At 46.7% G+C, this 22,878-nt stretch overlaps 1 protein-coding gene across 1 annotated transcript in view; it reads left to right on the top strand.

Annotated features, from left to right (window-relative positions):
• Nucleotides 1-22,878, top strand: part of LOC138453120 (fibrinogen-like protein 1) — a 360,090-nt gene that overhangs the window by 91,914 nt on the left and 245,298 nt on the right. Inside the window, exon 2 of the mRNA XM_069605665.1 lies at nucleotides 21,561-22,764. Coding sequence (XP_069461766.1) covers nucleotides 22,408-22,764 — 357 coding nt within the window. The 5' untranslated portion in view covers nucleotides 21,561-22,407. The remainder of the gene's footprint in view (nucleotides 1-21,560; nucleotides 22,765-22,878) is intronic.

Genomic DNA, 22,878 nt, shown 5'->3' with positions numbered 1-22,878 from the left:
CTACACATTGAAGTTCGATAAAAAAATATGTATTAAAGGAAACATAAATAGATTCAAAAATAAAGAAACAGAAATGGGAATGTACAAAAATGAAAAGAAGCATGTCTGTGAAAAAACAGCAAAACCAAAAATCATAATCCAAAGTAATGGTGTCCAAAGTCACTGTCCACAAAAGCAAATCCAATGGGAAATAATAATTGAAAGCCATTGCTCCATGGGTAAATTGTGAAAGAAAAATTAAATCCAACAGTGAACTATGTACAGACGAACAAGCCAGGGTCCATTATCCCAACAAAAGAAATGAAACCTATCTAACAACACTAACTAATAAAATAAACTATATACAAAAATGTGGCCAATGTCCAAAAGGTCCAAAATAAATCAAAAAACAAAGGAAACCTAACACTACCTATATAACTATGTACAAGGGCAGCGGGCTAGTCTGACGGCTCACTTTTGGATGTCCCGGCCCAGGGCATCATCGAACTCCTGCTCAATGTCCCGGAAGCGGTCCTCCTCCATGGCCCCGAGGGTCCGCAGGGCCGTCGACGTGTCCACCTCCAACCCCCTGCGGATTGCCTCGAGGCACTCGGCCCGCCTCAGGGCTCTCCGCATGGAGTTCTCCGCCCTGACCATTGTGAGCCATGCCTCTTCTGCCCGCTGCCGCTCCGCATCTATGGCGTGGCCCAACCGCTGCCACACGGAAGACACTCTCTGTCCTGGGTCCTCCTGCCCTCCGGCCGATGCCTGACCCTCCGATGTTGAAGGCCCCGAGCCTTCATGGCTCCCACCACGTTGCTGCTGCTGCTGTGCCTCTGCCCGTGCACTGCCTCCTGCTGCCTGCACATCCTCCGCCGGCTGGGGTGCAGTCGTTGATGTGGCCACCTCTGCTGGACGTCCGACTCCCGACTGTGGCAGGGATGCCTCCTCCACCAGCGTGGCCGCACCGTCAGAGGCAGATCCACAGGGCACCCAGGTGACTGATGGGTGGGAAGATGGCACGGAGGACGACTGGCGCATAGGGGGTTCAGTTGAGGAGGGGGTCGTAGCAAGCCAAATCAAACGGAGGAATCCAGCCTGGGTGACCTGTCCCAGCAGGCTGACGTGGTCAACGAGCCATTCGAGATGACGTGCAGTCTCCTCATGAAAAGACTGCAGGTCACCTCGCATGGCCCGTTGATGCAACGCCACACCAGTCAGGACAGGCTCAACCCGGACCCGGATAGCCACGTCCGCAGGCAGAGGAAGGCCAGTTGTCGTTTGCTCATCCTCTGCCTGAAAACGGGTCTGGACGTAGGCATCCCTGCTGGTGCAAGATGATGCAGGGACAGGATCAGGGACAGGATTGCACACAGGCACCTCCGCGGCGGCCTGTGCTGCCTCCTGTCCCTGGTCCTGCACTGCACCACTAGCACCAGTGGGATCCCCACCTCCAGACCCCGTCTCTGTTGCTTGCACGGCCTCCTCCACCAAACCCCCCACCAACCTGGATGATTCCGTGCCATCTTCCCCCGTTGGGCCCTGTGGGGTCCCAGCTGCCCCTTCTGCTGCCGAGGAGTCCAACTCCAACCTCCGCCTCTTGGACCTCCCCCCGGCAGCTGCGGCCTGGGATGCGGCACCAGACTCCTCACTCCCCGACGAGATGACAACATGGGAGGGGAGCCGGGCCTTCCATCTCCGGCTGGCGGTGGGATCCCCGCCGCTGTGCTCCACTGCACCTTCTCCGCCCTCTTCATCAGTTGACGCTGCAGACAGGGAGAAATAAAACACAGGCATCAGGGCACTGTACAATGGACACATACACACATGACAGTTGTACATGAGTGGCATTGGCAAACCTCAGACATGCCATCACAATCCCCAACACACATGTCATTTCAACTCGCACACATGAGCCATACCACAGCCATATCGCAACTGCCAGCACCATCCATACCCATACAACAGCATGAGCAGGCAAAGCTGAGACAGACATCACATGCAACACAGGAAGTGCACCACACATGTACACACACCACCACACTTGCATGCATGTGTACACCTCTGCCAAGTGTCGCAGTGTTCAGATGGGCATACATGTCACATCTGCCAATCAGGCTTCCACACCCCGCTGTCACATGCATCCATGTTGCATCACTGTTGCACCCTTGTCAAATACACACAAATGCACATGTACACAGTGCTGATACATGCAGCTGAAAACAACATACATGCGTGACATCACGGACATGTCTACTTACATACACATTCATCCAAACATGTGTGCCCACACAACTGCATTTGGCATGCAAGCCGACACACACAAGCACCATCCATGTCTCACACATTACAGCCCTCGCATGTGTTAGCCCCATGGCCCTGTACACCCCCACCCATACTCGACCCCATACAAACAGATGTGCAACCTGCACACTACTGAAACATCACCACACGCACAGCTCACAATCAGGATGCATGTACACTTACCGCTCGACTCCAGACGGGTCTGCCTCTCAAGGACCTTGATGTGGAGCGCTGGGGATATGCGTTCCAGGACCCTCATCTGATCTTCTGACAAGTGGCCCCGGCACCCCTTGGCATCCGCTGCCTTCAAGAGGCGCCGGGCCTTGTTCAAGGTCCTGGACCTGAAGTCCTCCCAGCGCTTCTTGACATGTTGGAAGTCGCGGACTGCCACCCCCTCCGTGTTGATGGCAGTCACAATGTCAGTCCAGATCCGAGTCCGTCCTTCCTTGTCGGCGCGGGAACTTCCGAAGAGGGCATCATACTGCCCCAGGACTTGCTCCACCAGGACACCAACTTCGGTAGCACTGAAGCTGGTGCCCCTCTGCCTCTCTGGCCGGGGGTTGTCAGTGGTGCCAGATGTCGCAGTGCCCAACATGACAACCCCAGAGGCAGGAGTGGGTGGGCAACTGGGTCCTGGGGCTGGGCTGTGGAGCGATGGAATCCCAGTCGTGAGTCTTCGGTTCCAGTAGTGGTGGTCACAGCAACAGCACCCCTGGCTGATGTGCAGGCAGCAAATGGCAGTGCACGTGGGCAGCAGGCAGTCAGGCAGCAGCAGATGGCAGGTGGGAGCGTGCTCGGGGCTCTGGGGGGCAGTAGTTCGGCCTTCTGGGCAGGAGCGTGGTCTTCCGTGCCAGCTTGATACAGAGTGATTTGGCACGTGAAAATTCTGCACGTCAGCGTGTAATTCGAGGAAAGGCCCTTAGCGCGTAAGTGCGTCAGCACGCATACGCAATTCCATTGGACCAAAGGCCCTTAGCGCTTATGCGCGTCTGTGACGTATCGCGCACAGGCGTTGCTTTTCGTGGGGTGCGGTGCGTGTGTTTTGCAGGCGTTTGGGTTCACACGCTATCACTTCAGAGCGGGTCTGTGTTGGCTACGCGTTCTTCTACACGCAAGGCAGACGGGTGAGTGGTACCCTGCTTCCCCAGGCCCGATCGCGTGTGAAACCCCCCGCAAGCCCCAGAAATACACGTACCCTGCTCCCCCAGGCCTGATTGCTTGTAAAACCACCAGCGAGCCCCTGAAATACACGCGCCCAGGCCAATCGCGTGTGGAACTTCACGCGCACCTCTGAAATACACGCACACGCTCCCCCAGGCCAGATCGCGTGTGGAACTTCACGTGCACCCCTGAAATACACGCACACGCTCCCCCAGGCCAGATCTCATGTAAAACTTCGCGCGCACCCCGGAAATACCCGCACGCAGCCCAATCGTGTGTGAAACTTCCCGCGCACCCCTGAAATACCCGCACGCAGCCCAATCGCATGTGAAACTTCCCGCGCACCCCTGAAATACACGCGCCCAGGGCAATCGCATGTGGAACTTCTCGCGCACCTCTGAAATACACGCGCCCAGGCCAATCTCGTGTGGAACTTCTCGTGCACCTCTGAAATACACGTGCCCAGGCCAATCGCGTGTGAAACTTCTCGCGCACCTCTGAAATACACGCACACACTCCCCCAGGCCCGATCGCGTGTGGAACTTCTCGCGCACCCCTGAAATATACGCACATGCTCCCCCAGGCCCGATCGCGTGTGAAACTTCTCGCGCACCTCTGAAATATACGCGCCCAGGCCAATTGTGTGTGAAACTTCTCGCGCACCTCTGAAATACACGCACACGCTCCCCCAGGCCCGATCGCGTGTGGAACTTCTCGCGCACCTCTGAAATACACACGCCCAGGCCAATCGCATGTGGAACTTCTCGCGCACCCCTGAAATACACGCGCCCAGGCCAATCGCGTGTGGAACTTCTCGCGCACCTCTGAAATACACGCGCCCAGGCCAATCGCATGTGGAACTTCTCGCGCACCTCTGAAATACACGCGCCCAGGCCAATCGCGTGTGGAACTTCTCGTGCACCCCTGAAATACACGCGCCCAGGCCAATCGCGTGTGGAACTTCTCGTGCACCCCTGAAATACACGCGCCCAGGCCAATCGCGTGTGAGAAACTACTCGCGCACCTCTGGAATACACGCACACGCTCCCCCAGGCCCGATCGTGTGTGAAACTTCTCGCGCACCTCTGAAATACACGCACATGCTCCCCCAGGCCCGATCGCGTGTGAAACTTCTCGCGCACCTCTGAAATACACGCACACACTCCCCCAGGCCCGATCGCGTGTGGGTCTTCTCGCGCGTGTAGAACTTTGGCACACATTTTTTTCCTCCGCAGGGACACTACCGCCTGCTTTCCTGTGGCGGACATGTATGGGCCTGTGCGCGTCTTTGGCCGTGTGCTGTTTTTCCCTATTCGATTCCATGAATATGTGTTGTAGGCGAGCGTGTGGGCGTTCTGCACACTTGCCTCCTGTACTTCCCCCATGACGCCCACATTTTCACGAGTTGTTCCCCATTCTGCGTGTGACGCCCCGTGTTACGCCTACTTTTGTTATGTGCGCCGCGCTATGTGCGAATTCGCTGCGGCGTTCGATGACCTGTGCACCAGCATGCGCCCCACACTTTTTCAGTACACATCCCACATTTTGCGCGTGCACGGACTTCCATGAATAGATGTGCAATGTTTTCTGTGCGATAATCGCACTTGCACTGCGATTTTCGCTATTTCACTGCGAATCGCACGTTTTAGCACGCGTGCGCCGCTTTTTCGCGCACATTAATTCCATTAATCGGTCTGTAGATCTTAATGGTGCAACCTTGCTGTTTAAATGCAGGCTTTTGAAACAGTCACAGGTAGCCGATGGTGCTGCGCCCATATTTTGACAGATTTTCAGAGGTAAGCACACTTTTTACTGTGGATATTTTCATGATAGATTCTGCTTTTCCTGACATTGTGGGTTCATAATGATTCCTTAAATGAAGTGGCGGGTAACACCCAGCAAGGATATTCGGTGTTTTCTGATGTTTTGGACTGGCATTCTGTATTTTCAGCAACCAAGAAAAAGGGGGTTTAGAGCAATTTCCAATTTTCCTTCAGAAAAGCACTGCCTTTCATGTAGTTTCCATTTTTCCTTGGTAGGCAACCCAGTGACAGGTTTCAGCAGTGAGGTCTCCTTTCCACTACTGACAACAGGCAAAGTAGATTTGGCAGCCAACTTTTCCAGTTTCAAAGCGCAATTTTCATAGGTTTGGCGCGCATAGGGCTTTTGCAGCCATTTTGCTGATTCTGGTGCCACCAGCACACAGGGATGTCGAAGGACATAGCCTAGTGGGTTAAAACATCCCACAAACATAGCAACAAAACCTTTGCAATTCAGTGAAAAAAAACAGTTAAGAGAAAGTTAAGGTGATCAGATTTAATGCAACAAAAACCTTTAAATTCAGCACTAGCATTTCAAGCAAGTCCACCCTAACTATGTTGCGCTGTGTATGACCACAATGATGACACCACATAGAACATCACTGTTGACATCATTTGTAACATTACTGGTAACATCACTAATTACATCATTCACTACATTGTTTTTTTGTAGTCCACTAGTCATGACCTTTGGCCGTGTCCACATTCCATATTGCGTAATTTGGTTCCTTTTATGTGGATTTAGCTGACTTTCAGGGGTTTTGTTGCATTAAGTTCTCACCTTAACGTCCCTTTATTGAACTTCATGGGTTTTGTTATTCCATAGATTGTTTTCAGCACCACTGGCCACTGCCTTTGGCCGTGCCCGCTGTGTATTTTAGAACACTACTAGACCACTGGCCACTGCCTTTAGCCATGCCCACTGTCCAGTTTAATACACTACCGGACCACTGGCCATGGCCTTCGGCCACAACCACTCTATATTTTAAAACACCTGCAACCCATCACTCAAAGATGCAAATCAATCAGAGACTGATTTTGACCTGTTTTGACAGTGATATTTTATGTATACAAGATGCAAAGCTTTGAGAAATGTTTATTTTAAAACACTACTTGAGCACTTGCCATGGCCTTTAGCCATCGCCAGTGAGCATGGCCTTTGGTCACCTCGCATAATATGTATATTATAGGGCGTACAAGAGGAGAGCACAACGCTAGTATACCATCTCAAATAACTCTACGAATGGATAAACACAAACAGCTCAAAGTCAACCCGGGAAAGTCAGAAATCATGATTATATGCACATGCCAGGGAAGCAACCAATACATCCCATGACCCACAGAACTAACAACAGCACCCATGCCATCCAAAGTAGTCAGAAACCTTGGCATCCTAATGGACAAAGAGCTTACCCTAGAACCACAAGTAAACACGATAATCATGAAATTCTTCTTCCACCTGCACACAATCAAAAAGTTTGTTCTAATCCTCTCCTTCACGCACAAAACACTGGCCATCATCTTCCTCATCATGTCCAGGATAAACTACACCAACAGCCTAAACCTTGGAATGTCAGATTATCTACTGAAGAAACTGCAACTTATACAGAATGCCGTGGCCAGACTTCTCCTCAAACTCTCACGAAGGGACCACATCACTCCAGCGCTAAAGATGTTACATTGGCTGCCAGTCATAAAATGAGTCACATTAAAAACAATATGCATAATGCACAGAGCAATCCACGGCCAAGGTGCAGGATTCTTACAAAAGAAAATCACCATTTACCAGCCGACAAGAAAACTCAGATCCAGCAATGACATCCGCCTGGAACTTAAATACAAGGAAAAAACTTGGGGGATCAACATTCACTTTCCTAGCTGCTAACATTTGAAATTGCCTCCCAAGAGAAATACGTAACATGAAGAACCATCTAAAATTCAGAAAACTCCTAAAAACCTGGCTCATCAACATAGATCCAGACAAAAACTAATGAGCAACACCCACACCCCTCGGAATGAACAAACAAATGGCAAGACAGAGGACTATAACGGATCACGACAAAGTGTAGGGAGGTGAAGAGACGTCCAAGTGGGAGGAAAACCCAGGTGCACCTGTTCCCATGGAGGGCCTGCTGGAGGCTAGGGAGAGAGATGGAAGGGTCTTAGACTGCACCACAGACAGAGGGCATTAGAGTTGAAGGGGATAGATAGGTGACCAAACAGATAAGCCACAGGGCCCATGGAGCTCAGGGGCACAGGGAAGAGATTCACTCGCCGCCACACCACTGGAAGGATATGCCAGGGGACAAAGCGATGTAGACATCCATTAGTTTGATCACGGGGGCTACCACTAAACAGCCCTGCTTAAAACCCACAACGCTGCACAGAATATAGAAGGAATACCCCTCAGCACACCACAATGCATGACAGGGACACGCGTCACAGATGGCCAAAGTGGAAGGGGTACAATGGAGCGCCATAAATAACCACCCCAATAAAAAACTCATCCCTCTGCTTACAACTCTCAAACTCTAAACATGAAACAACCATACATATACAGCACACAAACTGTGCACACTTCACTACACTGCAACAACAAAAGAAGCCACACAGCCATGCACAACAGCACATGACAACTACCGACTGAAGAATCATACCTAAGCTCAGCGAACAATGTAAACCGAACTGAAGCTGCCAGCAACACATAACAGCTCTCTTGCGCTATTTCCCACTCAGTCCTACTAACTTACCCTACCCTCTTGCTTTTCAGATCTGAAAGAGCGCCAAGGGACCACTCAGGTGGTGATAGTGCACTGTATAAATCCCCTATAACATATATATATATATATATATGTATATGCAAAACAAGTGCAACTTTAAACATTCAAATAAATTAAGGCAACTTGGTATAGCATAATAATATGTTGATTCCTGTGGCACCATGTAGAGGTATGCCTATCACCACAGTCCATTAATTCCTCCACAACAACTCAAAATCACACTACAAAGTGCAGAGAAATGCATGGAAAATCTTACCATCTCACACAGCGGACTGGAGAATTATGGAGCCCAAGTACAGCAAGGGGTGTCTGGGGTTCTATTTTAGAAAGGGCCCAAGGGGTTGGTGCAGACACATAAAGGGAGTAGAAGGAGATGCAGGGAATATACAGAATGCTTTAGCTATGTAGAGGGCACTTGACATATAGACAATGACCGGATCACATGAGGCTATGTGTGAAGCCATGGAGATGCAAACAATGACTTATTTATTTATATTGGCTCCTGTATGTCTGAATTTACAGGTAATATTCTTGGGAATATATATGTTCTCTTCTGAACCCACTGGTATACTGCATTCTCTGAATATGTTGTTGAAGCTCTCTATAGGCATGTGTATGTCATTTTCACTAAACATAGATTTGTTCTTTTCGTTTACTGGTGTGTGTGTGTGTGTGTGTGTGTGGCTTTCCAGGAACATGAATGTATTCCTCTCAGTCTAAGTGCATGCACAGTTTTAGAGGGGCCTACATGTCATTCTTTCAGTCATCGTGCATTTGTGGGCTGGTGATGTGCTACTCACCAATAACAGATCCTTAGTTGAAGACCCCCCTCTCTCCCACACTACAACTGATTCTGCCTATGCATTGAAAGATGAGGGAATGCTGGCTTTTCACTTTGCACAACTACTCTGAAAAAAGTAGAATTAATTCTCTCTGCATACAATTTGCTGTATAAACATCTGGTTTATACATATGGTCTCCACTGGCTGCATTCAATGCATGACATCTCTTAGATTTCACTGTGATCTAAGCACTGACTTCAATGTCTATGTTTGAAATGGTACTTAACTTTGCAAAGGCGGTTCCACATTAAAGTAGCACCCACATGTAGTCAGTTGTAAATTTAAATTTTTAATGCAATATATATCAGGCTTTAAAGATTATCTCACTTAGTATTCTATATAGGCCACGGGGACACAGGCCACTCATTTAACAACACCTGTGTTCTGGTTTTCAAATTGTACTTCTCCACAATTCCCTTATCTCTGTCCTCTCAGATTTTACCCTGATTCATTTGGACTATTTGGGGTAAATTGGGGTTCATTTACCTTTTTGAATGTAGCTTCTGGTTTTGCAAGAACCAGCAGGAAACCCAATCCGCCGGACATCATTCTTTCAGTGAACCCTCAGTTCAGGTGGCTTATTTGGAAACCAATCACCAAGCTCAGTCTGGTGTCCCTTCTATGGACTGCCCTCCTCTCTGCCTGTGTCATTCCTCACTTATGAAGTCAGATTCACAGGACCAGTTGGTTTCATAACCTTCATCTTTCCATAATCCCCATAATCCAAGACCATACTTTTTTTCTCCCATTGTGTATGCACTTCTTATAGCCCTTTTACCACACTCCTGTCTGATCACAGATTTGTGGTTTCTTACCCACATGACTAGGAAAGGTGGTAATGACAAACTGTTCTTACTGAAGGGATGCTAATTTTATTGTTGGGCATAATTATTTACTAACATATGGTAGAATAATAAAACATATATATCGAGATTTTGTAAATCTGTATGAACATTTACGCCGGTCCCGGCGGGCTCACTATATATCATCCTCCCTCCCTCCCGGACACAGGTTAGTCAGGGGTTGGAAGCACAGGCTACACCCTTCATTGTAAATTTTGAGTAACTAGAGAAATCTGAAAATTGTTGGCTTTGAAATTGTTAAAAATTTCTCTGTCAGTCTGAAAAACTAGAACATTTATATCTGCCTTAAAATCTCGGAATTGTGCTCTTTGTTCACAACGTGACTTCCCAATTTGTTGGTTGCTATTGTGTAACATCTTGTACCTAGATTTGGCTATTCTGCATTAACAACGTGTAACATGATAATAACGTGCTGAAGTGAATATATGCAACTGAGCACCCCAGCAAGCTCAGCATCTTTCTACTACAAAGCGCTTTAGTAACGCTCATATTTGTTTGGAGTGCTTGGATTGTGTGCCCAAGTGTGCCTCATTGCTGCATTTACACTTTACTTACCTGAAAAGTACTCCGAACCACAAGTCCCAGCAGCACTAGCGCTGCTGAAAAAGAAACGCCAGGCGCTTCAGCGCCGGCGCTTCTGAGACGGTGCCGGTCTACGCCGGTCCACGGCGGACATCAGCCACCGGCCCGACACTCTGCCCGCTTTCCTACCCTTCGCAATCAGTAAACAAGGTAAAAGATGGGTTTTTTTTAACTTCCTACATTTACTAATTGACGCAAAGCACTTAGAAAATGAGCAACTTGTTAAGCATTACATCAATTCAAAGGAAGTGCCGCACCCTGATGCTACACAACCCTCAAGTCGTAGTAGGACCATAATTCAGAACAACCCAAGACTCCTTCCAAACCAGAGGTCCTTAAAATATCACTACTTAACACGAGATCCCTTAACAAACATGCGCAAAACGTTCATGATTACATCCTTGAAGAGAATTTAGATATCCTCTTCCTTACCGAGACTTGGCTACACAAACCCACCGGTCCAACCATTAGCATAGCTGTTCCCGCTAATTACAGTATTCACTTTGAAAACAGAGCAACAGGAAAGGGAGGCGGAGTCGCCATAATAGTCAGACAAGACATACATCTTTTCTCTTCGCCCATTCAATGCCCGGGGTGCGAAGTTCTCCACCTCAAATTCACCCCTTCTCAAAACAATTGTATCAATTTCATTGTAATTTACAGACCCCCATCACTTATATCAGACTTTAACGACGATCTCTGTCATATTCTTAACAACCTCAAAGGAAAGAACACAGGCACACTTCTCCTAGGTGACCTCAATAGATGGAGGGGAAACCCCATCGACAAAGAGGCTATCAGCCTAGAAAAAAATCTCTCGAACATTAGCTATTCGATCGCTAATAATGGTCCCACTATCGGTTCCAACAACCAACTTGATTGGATTGTTTCCAATAACGTTGACCTTACTGTAACAAACATACAGCCCTGTATTTGGAGCGATCATTATAAAATTGAAGCTACACTATCCTTGCCCGTCAAAAAAACCCATCCTGACAACTTACCCAAAACTACCAAGAGTAGAAACCTCAAAAAAATCACGCCAGATATGCTCTTGAGGGGGATTTCACACATCATGGATAACACCACAGACGATGACCCCTGTGACACTATTATCACCACTTATAACAACTACTTTCAAGATCTTCTAGATAAGAATGCCCCACTGAAAAACAAACTAGTGCGCCCTAACCTCAACCACCAAAGTTGGTACTCTACGGAATTAGGCATCCTAAAAACTGCCAAAAGGAAACTTGAAAGACAGTGGCTCAAAAACCCCACAGTACTTAATAAAGACACATGGAAGAAATCGGACATCCTATACAGAAATAAAGTTATTGAAACAAAAAAAAATTATTATAACGAGCAAATTTCAGGTGCATCCAACTCCACGGGAAAGTTGTTTCAAATCTTAAAATCATTTGAAAAGCCACCTACCCTCACCCCTCCCTTCCAGCCATCTTCTCTGGACTGCGAAAAGGTACAAACTGCTTTTTCTCTAAAGATTCTAAAAGCTAGAGACACCATCTTAAATTGCAATACTACTGACACCCCGATGATTCACAACAAGGCTGATCTCGACATTAAATTACCCAAATTCCAATTCACACCAATAATACCAGAAATCATGGCGGAGACTCTCTCTAACATGAATTGCACCTCATGCCCTGAAAACATACTGCCCCCCAAGTTCATCCTAGATAATGTAGATACTTTCTCACCCTTTCTTTGCCGCATGACAAACTCGTCTTTCAGAGACCAGACCGTTCCTATCAGCCTAAAAACAGTTACAGTTACACCATTGGTTAAAAAACCCGGCCTCGACCAGCAAAATCCAGCCAATCTCCGCCCCATCACGAATTGCAACTTCTTGTTGAAAATCCTTGATAAGGTGGCCACTCATCAACTCCAAGAATACGTGGACAAGCACGACCTACTACACCCCCAGCAATCTGGATTTAGAAGTGCACATAGCACAGAATCAGCATTACTTGACCTCCAATCTAAAATGCTTGAAATCCTTGATAAAGGCAAGGCCGGCCTACTCATCCTATTGGACCTCTCGGCCGCATTCGACTTATTAGACCACGGGAAGCTCCGTGAGGCCCTGGGAAAAGCAGGTAACTGTGCCGAGGAAGCCATCAATTGGATATCCTCTTTTTTGGAGGATAGAAAATCCAAAATCACCTGGGGTGGACATTCCTCTGGCACGAATCCAGTGGATTGTGGCGTCCCACAAGGTGCTAGTTTCTCCCCTCTCCTATTCAATCTATATATCCGTTGTCTCTGCGCCCTCCTTTCACAGATGGATATTTACTTTACCAATTTCGCAGATGATACTCAACTGATTATAGAACTTAGCGGAGACCACACCACAGACAACAGCAGACTTCAACAATCTATAACACTATAGAAAGCTGGATGAAAGCCCACTGGATGTGCCTGAATAGTTCAAAAACAGAACTTATGACATTCGGATCTTCGAAAGCTTTATCCAGTCTAGGCCCAGCCTACTCATCATTTCTTATCAAGGACTCTAGCATCACAGTCTCAAATAAGGTGAAAACACTTGGCATATACCTACAATCCTCACTAGGAGCAGATGCTCAGGTCACTTTTCTTAAAAAAAACTGCCAATACTACCAGAGACTACTACGCCGTATTAGGCCATATCTCAACGTCACAAATTGCGCCACCATTGCTAGAGCTACGATTTTGTCCCGACTGGATTATGGGAATGCGCTGATGCTCTGTGCAAGTATCTCTTGCATTAAACAATGCCAGATTATCCAGAATAACGCTGTCAGAACTATTACCGGGAAGTCCAAGCACGAGCACATCACCCATGACCGAACAGGCCTTCACTGGCTCGCCATTGAGGAGCGTATTAAATTCAAATCTCTGACACTTGTTCACCGATGTCTATTTGGCACGGCTCCTTCATATCTAAAGAAAGAATTTATTTGGTATGAACCAAGCCGTTGCCTTCGATCAGCAAAAAAAGGGCTACTCAAAGTTAGCCACACTAGAGTCAAAGCTACTGGTTTCGGGAGAGCTTTCCCCACCAAAGCTATTGCGCTCTGGAATGAGCTTCCTGACAATCTTAGATTGGAAAGTAGCTACTCGCTATTTAGGAAGCAGCTGAAAACGTTACTTTTTAGATAATTCATTACATTTTTAACATGGACTCCCTTGAGTTCTCTGTCCTCTCTTTTCTATGTTGTCCCGTGATTTGTCCCTTCGTGTGCTTGTCGCGCCCTGATGCTTGCGAGCTTCGGCGCGTTATAAATATAAAGTAAAGTAAAGACCTTGATGGCCATTGTACAATGAAATATGACAATTTTAAACAATTTTACTATTTTTGGGCAATTCAAAATGTGAACCCTATTTTGTATGACATAATCTGATAGATACTAGCTCTCGAACACTCTGTTATGTTGTCTATTGTGAAGTTCTGGATGTTTTCCACTGGGCGGCAGTAGCAGTACATTGCCGAAATGCTCCCTCTTGTATGCCATCATTGGACACTATGGGGCTTTTTCAGTGGAGTTACTGACACAGTGCACCGATTTTGCTGATTTTTCAGCGGCAGCAGGATGATTTACATCCAGCATGATGCTGGAGGCAAATTGCCCACTCCAGGGCCATACTCATAGTATGGTGGTGTGGGAAAAGTGCAAGTAATTCCATTAGCGCCAATTTTTTTCCATACCACCATACTTGTAATGAGCTCTATGTGTGGAATCTACATGTGCTATTATTTCAAATATCTGGTGTTTCAAGTACTGTTCTCAGCTGTTGCCAGACCTCCTCCTTTTCAACATGCATGACACGTGAGAAAATGAACTCTTAATGCTGCTTCAGTTTTGTTCTCAAAATGTGTCACAAAGATAGTCATTTACAATTATAAAGTTGCAAACATAGATTTATATAGCTTCAACACATTCTGACATGCTGTACCCCTTGGGAATTGAATATACTCTAATAGATGAGGCATAATTCTTGTTGCACTCCCTGTTTTTTTTCTTTTGGTTTATCACAATGGCTGAAAGAAAATAATGATCTACAAAGTTGTATTCATGCGAAGCCCATCTTCAAAAATAAAGGCTGTCCAAAAGTAACTTTCATCCCACTTACAACATTTGGGAGTGCACAGATTTTGTTATATTTCATAATGGCTTTCTATCTAAATATGGCAGCGTGCAAAAAGTGCAGTCTTACAGGTGCCCTTTTATTCATGGCAGAAAGCAATAGGTAGAAATCTCCAATAAATGACAGAATCTGTGCAAATCGCTTCTCCTTTCTCATTTATTTGTTCTAGGCCTCATTTGTGTTGTAAAATCTTCCACAGTATCTATGTATGGTATTTATAAAGTGCAAACATAGCTGGGAAGCAACAGGGCACTGTACACAGAGGACATACCCAGGGGGTAGCATGTAGGGTGGATAGGTAGCAGTGGGGTTGCGGTGCAGAGGTAGAATAGTGGAAGGCCTTACTCTGAAGAGGCATTAGGTTGAGTGGGGTGATCAATGATTGGCAAGATGTTCTTCACAGATAAGGATCTTTAGAACCTTCAGAAAGGGAAGGATGGAGACGTCAGTCTTCTATGCATACAATTTGTTGCTCAAACATCTGGTCTAAATGTATTGTCTCCAATGGCTGCATTAAATGCATAATATTGCTTGGATTTTACTATGATCCAAATGACTAGCCACAGCAGAAGGTGACCGCTGGAAAGGGTCTGGATTATAGGTCTTCAGTAGCGATGAGCAAAAAAACAGGTGGATGCGCCTCCAGGACTTTGGCAGACTTAATCAGTATGCTACTGTATTGATCTTAGCACAGACCACGAAGGGTCCTTGATACCTGGGTGAAAACTTGGATGGTCGAATCCAGCACGGTAAGTATTTGGTGGATAACCAGACCTTATCCATTATCTTCCATTCAGGATCCTTACCTTGTAGTTTATCAGCGTGGTGTTTGTATCTTTTTTTGGCCCTATGAAGGCATGCTCTGGCCAGCTGATGGTTGTTGGCTATTTGTTTCAGCAAGGCATCCAGAGATGGCAAATTTGTAACTGGAAGTACTGCGGTCGGCTGTGCCCGGAGATGGACTCCAGATGAACAAAAAAAAGACTCATCTTGCTGGCTGTATGCCAAGCTTTATTATATGCAAACTCAGCAAGGGTCAACATCTCTGACCAGTTATCCTGTGTGTGGGTAATGAAACATTGTAGATATTGTTCCATGGTGAGATTAACTTTCTCTGTTTGTCTGTTTGTCTAGGGGTGGTAACCAGAGGACAACAATCTTTCAATGCCTAATAGCCTACACAAGGATACCCAAAGGTTTGAGGTGTATTGAGAACCTGTGTCTTTGGTTATGGATAGAGCAAGTCCATGTAACGGGAATATATCACAGAGAAAAACCGCAGCCAACTCTGGGGCTGATGGCACTCTTATGGACAACCACCATTTTGTCACAATAACGATGCCAGGCAGAGTCAGGGAGGCCCAACTCTAACCACACACCTGCAGCATGTTAATACCACACAGGTGCTAAAAAGGGGCCTGCAAAGAGAGAGAAGTCAGTTGCTCTTTGGAGCAGAGGAGGGAGGCTGCAAGGCTTAGTCCGGCAGAGGATCCCTACCACAGACCCAAGCACACCAAGAAGCAGGAGGGAGCACAGAAGCCTTGGAGAGTGCCCAGAGGAGGAGGAGGAAGGGTGAGGTGCTGAGCCAGTACCTGTGTGGGGCTGCAGCCCAGCTAAGGAGTCTTACACCCCTAGGGCTAAAGAAGGAAAACTGCAACTGCAGCCTGCTGGTCGTGTTCACTGCAAAGCATGCTTCCCCAGGGCATGTGAAAGGAAGTCCTGGTGCAGGTGGTGAGACCCTGACCTCCTACCAAAACTCTCCCTCACCAGGGAGCTACCCACCAGTGCTACGCTAACCAAGTTAGTCTCACGACGGATGAAAAGAGAAATCCAGTAACCGTGTGGGTGACTGGAACGGGGGAGCGAAGCAGAAGGGGTACTTGAGTGAGAGAAAGGGAAACCCCAAATAAATATAAAGCAACTACAAGTCCCAAGAGGCATTGGGCAAAGGTGAAAACAAGTAGAGCTTGAGCCCGGCTGAGGGAAGCGTACAAAAGGAATGATGAGAGCAGAATAATGGTCAGAGTGGTCAGGCAGGGGTTCCCGTAAAAAAGTCCTCACCCACTAGAAAGTCTCTGACCAGGAAAACAGTGGAAGGCCAAGCGGCTCGAGCCCGACAGAGGGAAGCCAAAGCGTAAGAGCCACTGAGAAAGGTTTGAGCCCGACGGAGGGGAACCTTATGTGATAATAGAACTGTGTGAAGCCTGACTGGGGGCTTAAGAGAAGGGCTGACTTGGGGCTTAGGGGAAAGCCTGACTGGGAGCTGAGACCTGGACTTTGGCAAGGGAAGAACCTAAGGAGTCTGGAATTACTTTCTTTTGAACTATGTTAAAATGGCAATGTGAACCTGACTGAGGGATACCAAGAAAAAAAATGGCAATGTGAACCTGACTGAGGGATACCAAGAAAAAAAATGTCAAGGGAGGTGAATTCCACATTGTGATAAAAGGCAAGTGAACTGTGTTGTTTGGCAAATGTGAACCCGGCCGAGGGATGCCTGCAAAGCGGGGTGAAGCATGATAACCCCATGAACATTGTGTTGACAAATGTGAACCCGGCTAGGAGTTGTCCACTGTGAAAGGTTATTTAAACGGACATTGAGACTTGTGAATACTACAGGAGAAGAGATTTTGAGTGAAAGGCTGTAGTGAACCCGAAGGAGGGAGGGTAGCATTCAAGAGGATCGGAGCCCGGTTGAGGGGTATTCAGGGGTGAAGAATCATCACCCAACATAAAAGATAACGGAAAGGAACTTGTTTTGTTATTGTTGACACATGAGGCCCCCAGAGGCAAGAGACTGTGTAGAAAAGATACTTGACCACCAAAGGTACTGATATTAGGGAAAAGGAACTGTAAACTCATGCTGGAAAAGCCCAGGAGTGTGCTGTGCTCAAGAGTCCTGCCTTGTTCTATGCTAAAAACAAGGGCAGGGAGACCCCAGCCCTAACATCCGGACTTATCATTTTGTGAACACTTCTTTCTTTTCTTGTATACATTAGCCCACACTATTTTGTAACATAGCGGTAAGGATTGGCAATTGGTTTCTTAGTATAGGTCCTTTCTATTTGACTAGACTCCACTTGGACAGTATTATTATTATTTGATGGTCGTAGCTTGCTCCCATCTTAGATTTAGGTTTAGATTAGGCAGTTTTCTCACCCATTTATACAGTTTAATAAACACCCTTGAACTGTGATCAATTGTGTCGGTCTTTACTGTTGCCACCATGATTTCCTTACACTACCCCCCGGAATCTCTGAATGTCTTTAACTGGTTTTGGAGTAAGCCAGGAGGTAATTGATGTCTCCTTGTAGGGATCCATTTGTATGCCTTGATCTGTCAATATGAAACCTAAATATGGTACGGAAAGCACTTCAAAAAGGCATTTTCTGGACCTTACTAACAGCTGATGTTCTTGGAGGCAGTGTAGCACTCCAGATAGATGACATTGGTGTCCCTTTGCATCTTTGGAATATAATAATATGTCATCCAAACATATGATGACATGCCATTGAAAAATAGCCAGAGCGTTCACCAACCCGAAGGGCATCACCTGGTACTCGTATAGTCCGAAATGGGGGCAAAACGCTGTCTTCCATTGGTCCCCTTCATTTATTCTAAGCAGGTGGCAGGCTCCTCTCAGGTCTAATTTGGTGAACAGGGTAGCCCCCTGGCCTGCTTGCAGAATGTCCTTTCTTAGCGGCATAGGATACCCTTTATGGTTACCTTGTTAAGGCCCCGCTAGTGTATACAAGGTCTTAATTCACCAGTGTCTCTCTTCAGAACAAAGAACAATGATGCCCCCGCGGAAGACCTGGATTCTATTATGAGACCATTGATGAGATTGTAATTGAGATACTGCATAAAGCCTTTTACTGGTTGGTTAATGGCTCTTTCCTCCAGCTTGATTTGATGTTGTTCCTCCCATTGAATGTCCATGAAGATTCCGGCGGTTTTGCAGTCAATTAGAGCTACGGTTTCGATGGAAAAACCCAAGTTGTCTGATAGTTGCACGTTTAGAACTATTAGTTGGTCTTCGGTTACTTCTATCGTCTGGGATTCGGTACTTGAGGGATATTTGACACAACCCTGATCTAACATCCCTTGTAAGATCAGGGTGTGAAGTTTCCTGGCTTCCGAGATGGGACTTCAGAACAGTCTCGAAGAAGGGGACTGTGAGAACCAAAGTATATGCACAACCCCATGTATTTCTTCCTTTGGCTCTCTGCTACTTTTAGGGGACCTCAGGCTGCACCCTCTTGCATAGGTTAATCCTGCAGGAGATTGTCCTTAGGTAAGGGGTTGATTATCTGTCTGGGTACAGAAATACTCCCTTTATGTCTTCTCCTCTTGTTGCGTCGCTCATGCTGATGAATCTCTACCTGGAGGACCAGAGAGATAAGGTCAGCCAACGAATATGGACGAGCTACACAAGCCAAATCATCCTTGATTTCCTCTGAAAGTCCTCTTTCAAACAATGGTAAACTGGGTCGTCTCGGGCCACCCAGCATCTGATGCCAATTTCTTGAACCTAGACACATAGGTAAGGGTTACCAGACATTTCATCGAAAAAAATTGGTCGACTGGACAAATGGTCGAACCAATTTCGTCGAAAAGCAAATGGTCGAATTTTTTTATTTTTTATTTTTACCCCTTTTTTTTGGGGGGGGTCCCCCCCAACACCCTTTTTTTCTAAAAAAAAACCTTTTTTCCCCAAACTACAACCTTAAAAATATATATATAAATAAAAAAAGAAAATTCGACCATTTGATTTCGACGAAATTACGTCGACCAAATGTCCTGTCGACCAATTGTTTTCGATGAAATGTCCGGACACCATAGGTAAGTACGGCCTGGTTGCCTTGTTTTATGTCAAGCAATGATTCATATGCCTTATAGGTTAATTCCTGTCTCTCAAATGTCATCTTCAAAGTATGGATAAACGCGGGATAATAATAATAATAATAATTAGCCTCAGTCCCCTGCCTCCTATGGCCTCCCATCCTCCCTCTGCCTTTCCCTCCTCCTTCTCCTCTATCACACCTGATGAGGTCACCAGAGTTGTCCGCTCCATGAAGGTCTCCTCCAAACTGGTCTCCTCCTGTTCCTCCAGAACCATTAAGGACAATATTGGCTCTCTTGCCCTACACTTGCTGAATTCTGCTGCCACTCTATTGCTACTGGATCTTCCCCTCCTCCTTCAAACACTCCCTTGTGCACCCCCTCCTGAAAATAAAATTCTGCAGACCCATCTTGTCCAGCCAACTACTGCCCCATATCTATCAACCCCTTCCTTGGGAAATGCCTGGAGAAGCTGGTCTTCACCCAACTGACCCAGCACACTGAACTTGTTGGAGGCCTTGTTGGAGGCCTGCATGACTATCAATCTGGATTCTGAGCATCAAGAGGCACGGAAAGTGCTCGTCTGAACACCCCTGAGGAACTGCTTGCATCTCTTGATTCCAACACTCCAGCTGTTACCATTTTATTTGATCCCTCCTCTGCATTTGATACAGTCAACCACTCCATCCTCATAAAATGGTTCCACGATACCCTAGGTATCTCAGAGCGGGCACTGGACTGTCTGACCTCCTTCCTCAGTGACTGTCTGTCCCAGGTTATTCTGGGCTCTTTCTCCTCCCATACTTCTATCACCACCTGCGGTTCCCCCCAGTGCTCCACTTCCACACCTCATTTCCACCTTCTCCCCTAACTTCCAGTGTTACGCAGATGACAGACAACTCTTCTTCAAACTTCCCTTTGACCCTCTATTTACTTCCTCCATCATTCCCGACTGCCTATCTGCCATCCCCTGGTGTACTTCAAATGATCTCTGCCTCATCGCAAGCAAGGCTGAAATCCTTCCTATTGGGACTCCTGCTCCCTCTTTTTTCCCCCCACTGTGGGCATCTTCTATAGGCTCTCCCCATTCTCCTTCAGCTGAAGCCAGAAACCTTGGAGCCATTTTCCACTCTTCTCTTTCCTTCCTCCCTGAAGGCCCACTTTCAACTCCACCTCCTCAAAGGAATTCTTCCTTTCCTCACTTTCCCCCAGAGGCTCAATGTCTCTAGAGCTCTAGTTCTCTCTAGGCTAGACTACTGCAATATCCTTAGCCTTAATCTACCCTCTTCTTCTCTACGACCCCTCCAGCTAAACCAGAATGGGGCTACAAGACTTCTCCTTGTCCTCAAAACCCAGGGACTGCATCTCTCCAGCCCTAAAAACTCTCCACTGGCTTGCAGTTGCTGCAAGGATCAAATTCAAATCCCTCTGCATCATCCATAAGGATGTCTGGGGCCTGGGACCATGCTATCTACTACTTGCTCTCACTAAATACTGTCCCTCCAGGTCTTTATGTTCCTCTGGCACCAACTCTCTGTGAGTCAATCGCTTTGGTAAACAGCGAGCTGGTGGGCGATCCCTTTCCTCAGCAGGCTCCCTCATATGGAACAGCCCCCCCTTCCTCTTCATTTTGAGCCGGATCTCCTCAAATTCCAGAAGCTCCTTAGGACTTTCCTTTTCACCTCCTCCTTCCCTTCCTCCCTTCTCTGCTAAACCCCACAGTTGCTGAGATTGGTGACCAGGGCACTTATGTGTCCTCCTGGGTCCTGGCCTCCCACACCCAATTGCCTTCAGCCTCTGCCCACTCCCAGCACTTGCCTTGGCACCAACTGGCCTGTGCCACCACATGCATGCACTTATTTATTGGCATCTGACCACTCCACCTAGGCAGTTACAGCTGCACACTCCCTAGCACTTCCCGCCTGAAACACCTAGCACTTAACCCTCACTGCCTCATCCCTTCTCTCTCTCTGCACTTGCATGTTCTGAATGCTCACAAGGCCTAGTAGGTCTCCCTCTATCTTTCATTGATTTGTTTGATTTTCGTTCCCTCCCTATTGCCGTATGGGTGATTTCATGCGCAATTTACTTGATGTATAAGCGCCTTACAAATGCACAATACATTTTTTTAAAAGTTTTAAAAAATGTGCATCATTACAGTGAGTTTCTTAAAAGGTATTTCAAGTAACTGCCCACCATTTATAACAACCATCTTCTCATGGATGTGTTTTGCAGGAGCAGCATCAATGTTCATGTGACTGATGGAAGAGCAAGGTCCATGCCCGGAATGTCATGGTATGATCATATTTTCTTCCAAGATCTTCTGGCCTACCCAAGATATGTGGACATATATACAATAGATGCCCATGATATCAATGGTGGAAAGTGAATCTCGCCTTGGGCACCAGCTCTTGGCTGTGAAGAATATTTACTTAACTCCCTCCGAAGAGGAACTATGTGAACAAAGGTTGTCCATAGTTATTAGCACAAACACATCTCAACACAGATGTCCTGCAAGATGGTGTATCACACATTTGCCAAGTCTACACCCATACACTCAGCTGGACTGAAATGTCTTTTATGATTCTCTCAAATGCTCCATGAAGTTGCCAATTACCTTTCCAAAAATGCTTCATCTTTCCCAACTAGTTGTGCAACGTCTAGAACAGTGAACGGTGGCAGCCAAGGGACATATATATTGTTTTCTCCCAATTTTCCATCAATTATTTTTGATGTGTTGCTGAAAGGAAATGACTGATTCCATGGAGTAAGGCTGATGTGCCATCATACATAGCAACCTTCCAAACTTTGACAATATCACTGACATTTTTTACCAGTCTGCTGATGTGCTTTAAACCTGGATCACGTTTTGAAGCTTTGCCTAGTCCCCATATCCAAAAATGTGTTGCTGTTGAGTAAATGGAATTTTATAAAAACAAAATACAGTAGATCCGGGATCAATTCTGCATTAACACATCCACGTTCTTTTAGCTGTGGAGTCAGTTCATAACACACAGAAAGTGAATATGAGAGTATAATAAAATTAAGTGAAATTCAACTTTGACTGGTAAAGGCAGTGACAATGAGATTTCTCATTTTTATGATTGTGTTAAACTGGCGAGTCTTGCACAGAACGCATGCGGTGCCTGGCGGGCGCAGCAGCTACCGTGACTCCCCGCACGAGAACCCTGCATTGATCCAGTGCGGGGAGTACAGTAACCAAGTCCTTCCCAACGGCATGTGCAAGATCGTTGCCATGCTGCCCCAGCTGGATGATCACAGGTGCCCGGATATGTTCCGATGCACGGACGAGGTCTCCTATTGGCTGCATGAAAATGAAGAGCGGAAGCAGCAGATTCTAGAGCTCAGGGAGCTGATCTCAGAGCTTCAGGAGGAGCTGAGAAACCATAGACATCGCATCAAAATCCTGGAAATGCAGGTCAGAGCAAGTATCATTCTACTGAAAAACTTCTCTCTCAAGTAGGCTATGGGCATGGGCAAATCTATGCAATACAAGAGTAAAAGATTTAAGCACCCTATTGGGATTGATGAT

The sequence above is a fragment of the Ambystoma mexicanum genome, chromosome 4p, assembly GCF_040938575.1.
Source record: "Ambystoma mexicanum isolate Mex_15411 chromosome 4p, UKY_AmexF1_1, whole genome shotgun sequence".
NCBI lineage: Eukaryota > Metazoa > Chordata > Amphibia > Caudata > Ambystomatidae > Ambystoma > Ambystoma mexicanum.
This window is presented reverse-complemented; position numbering and strand designations above follow the sequence as displayed.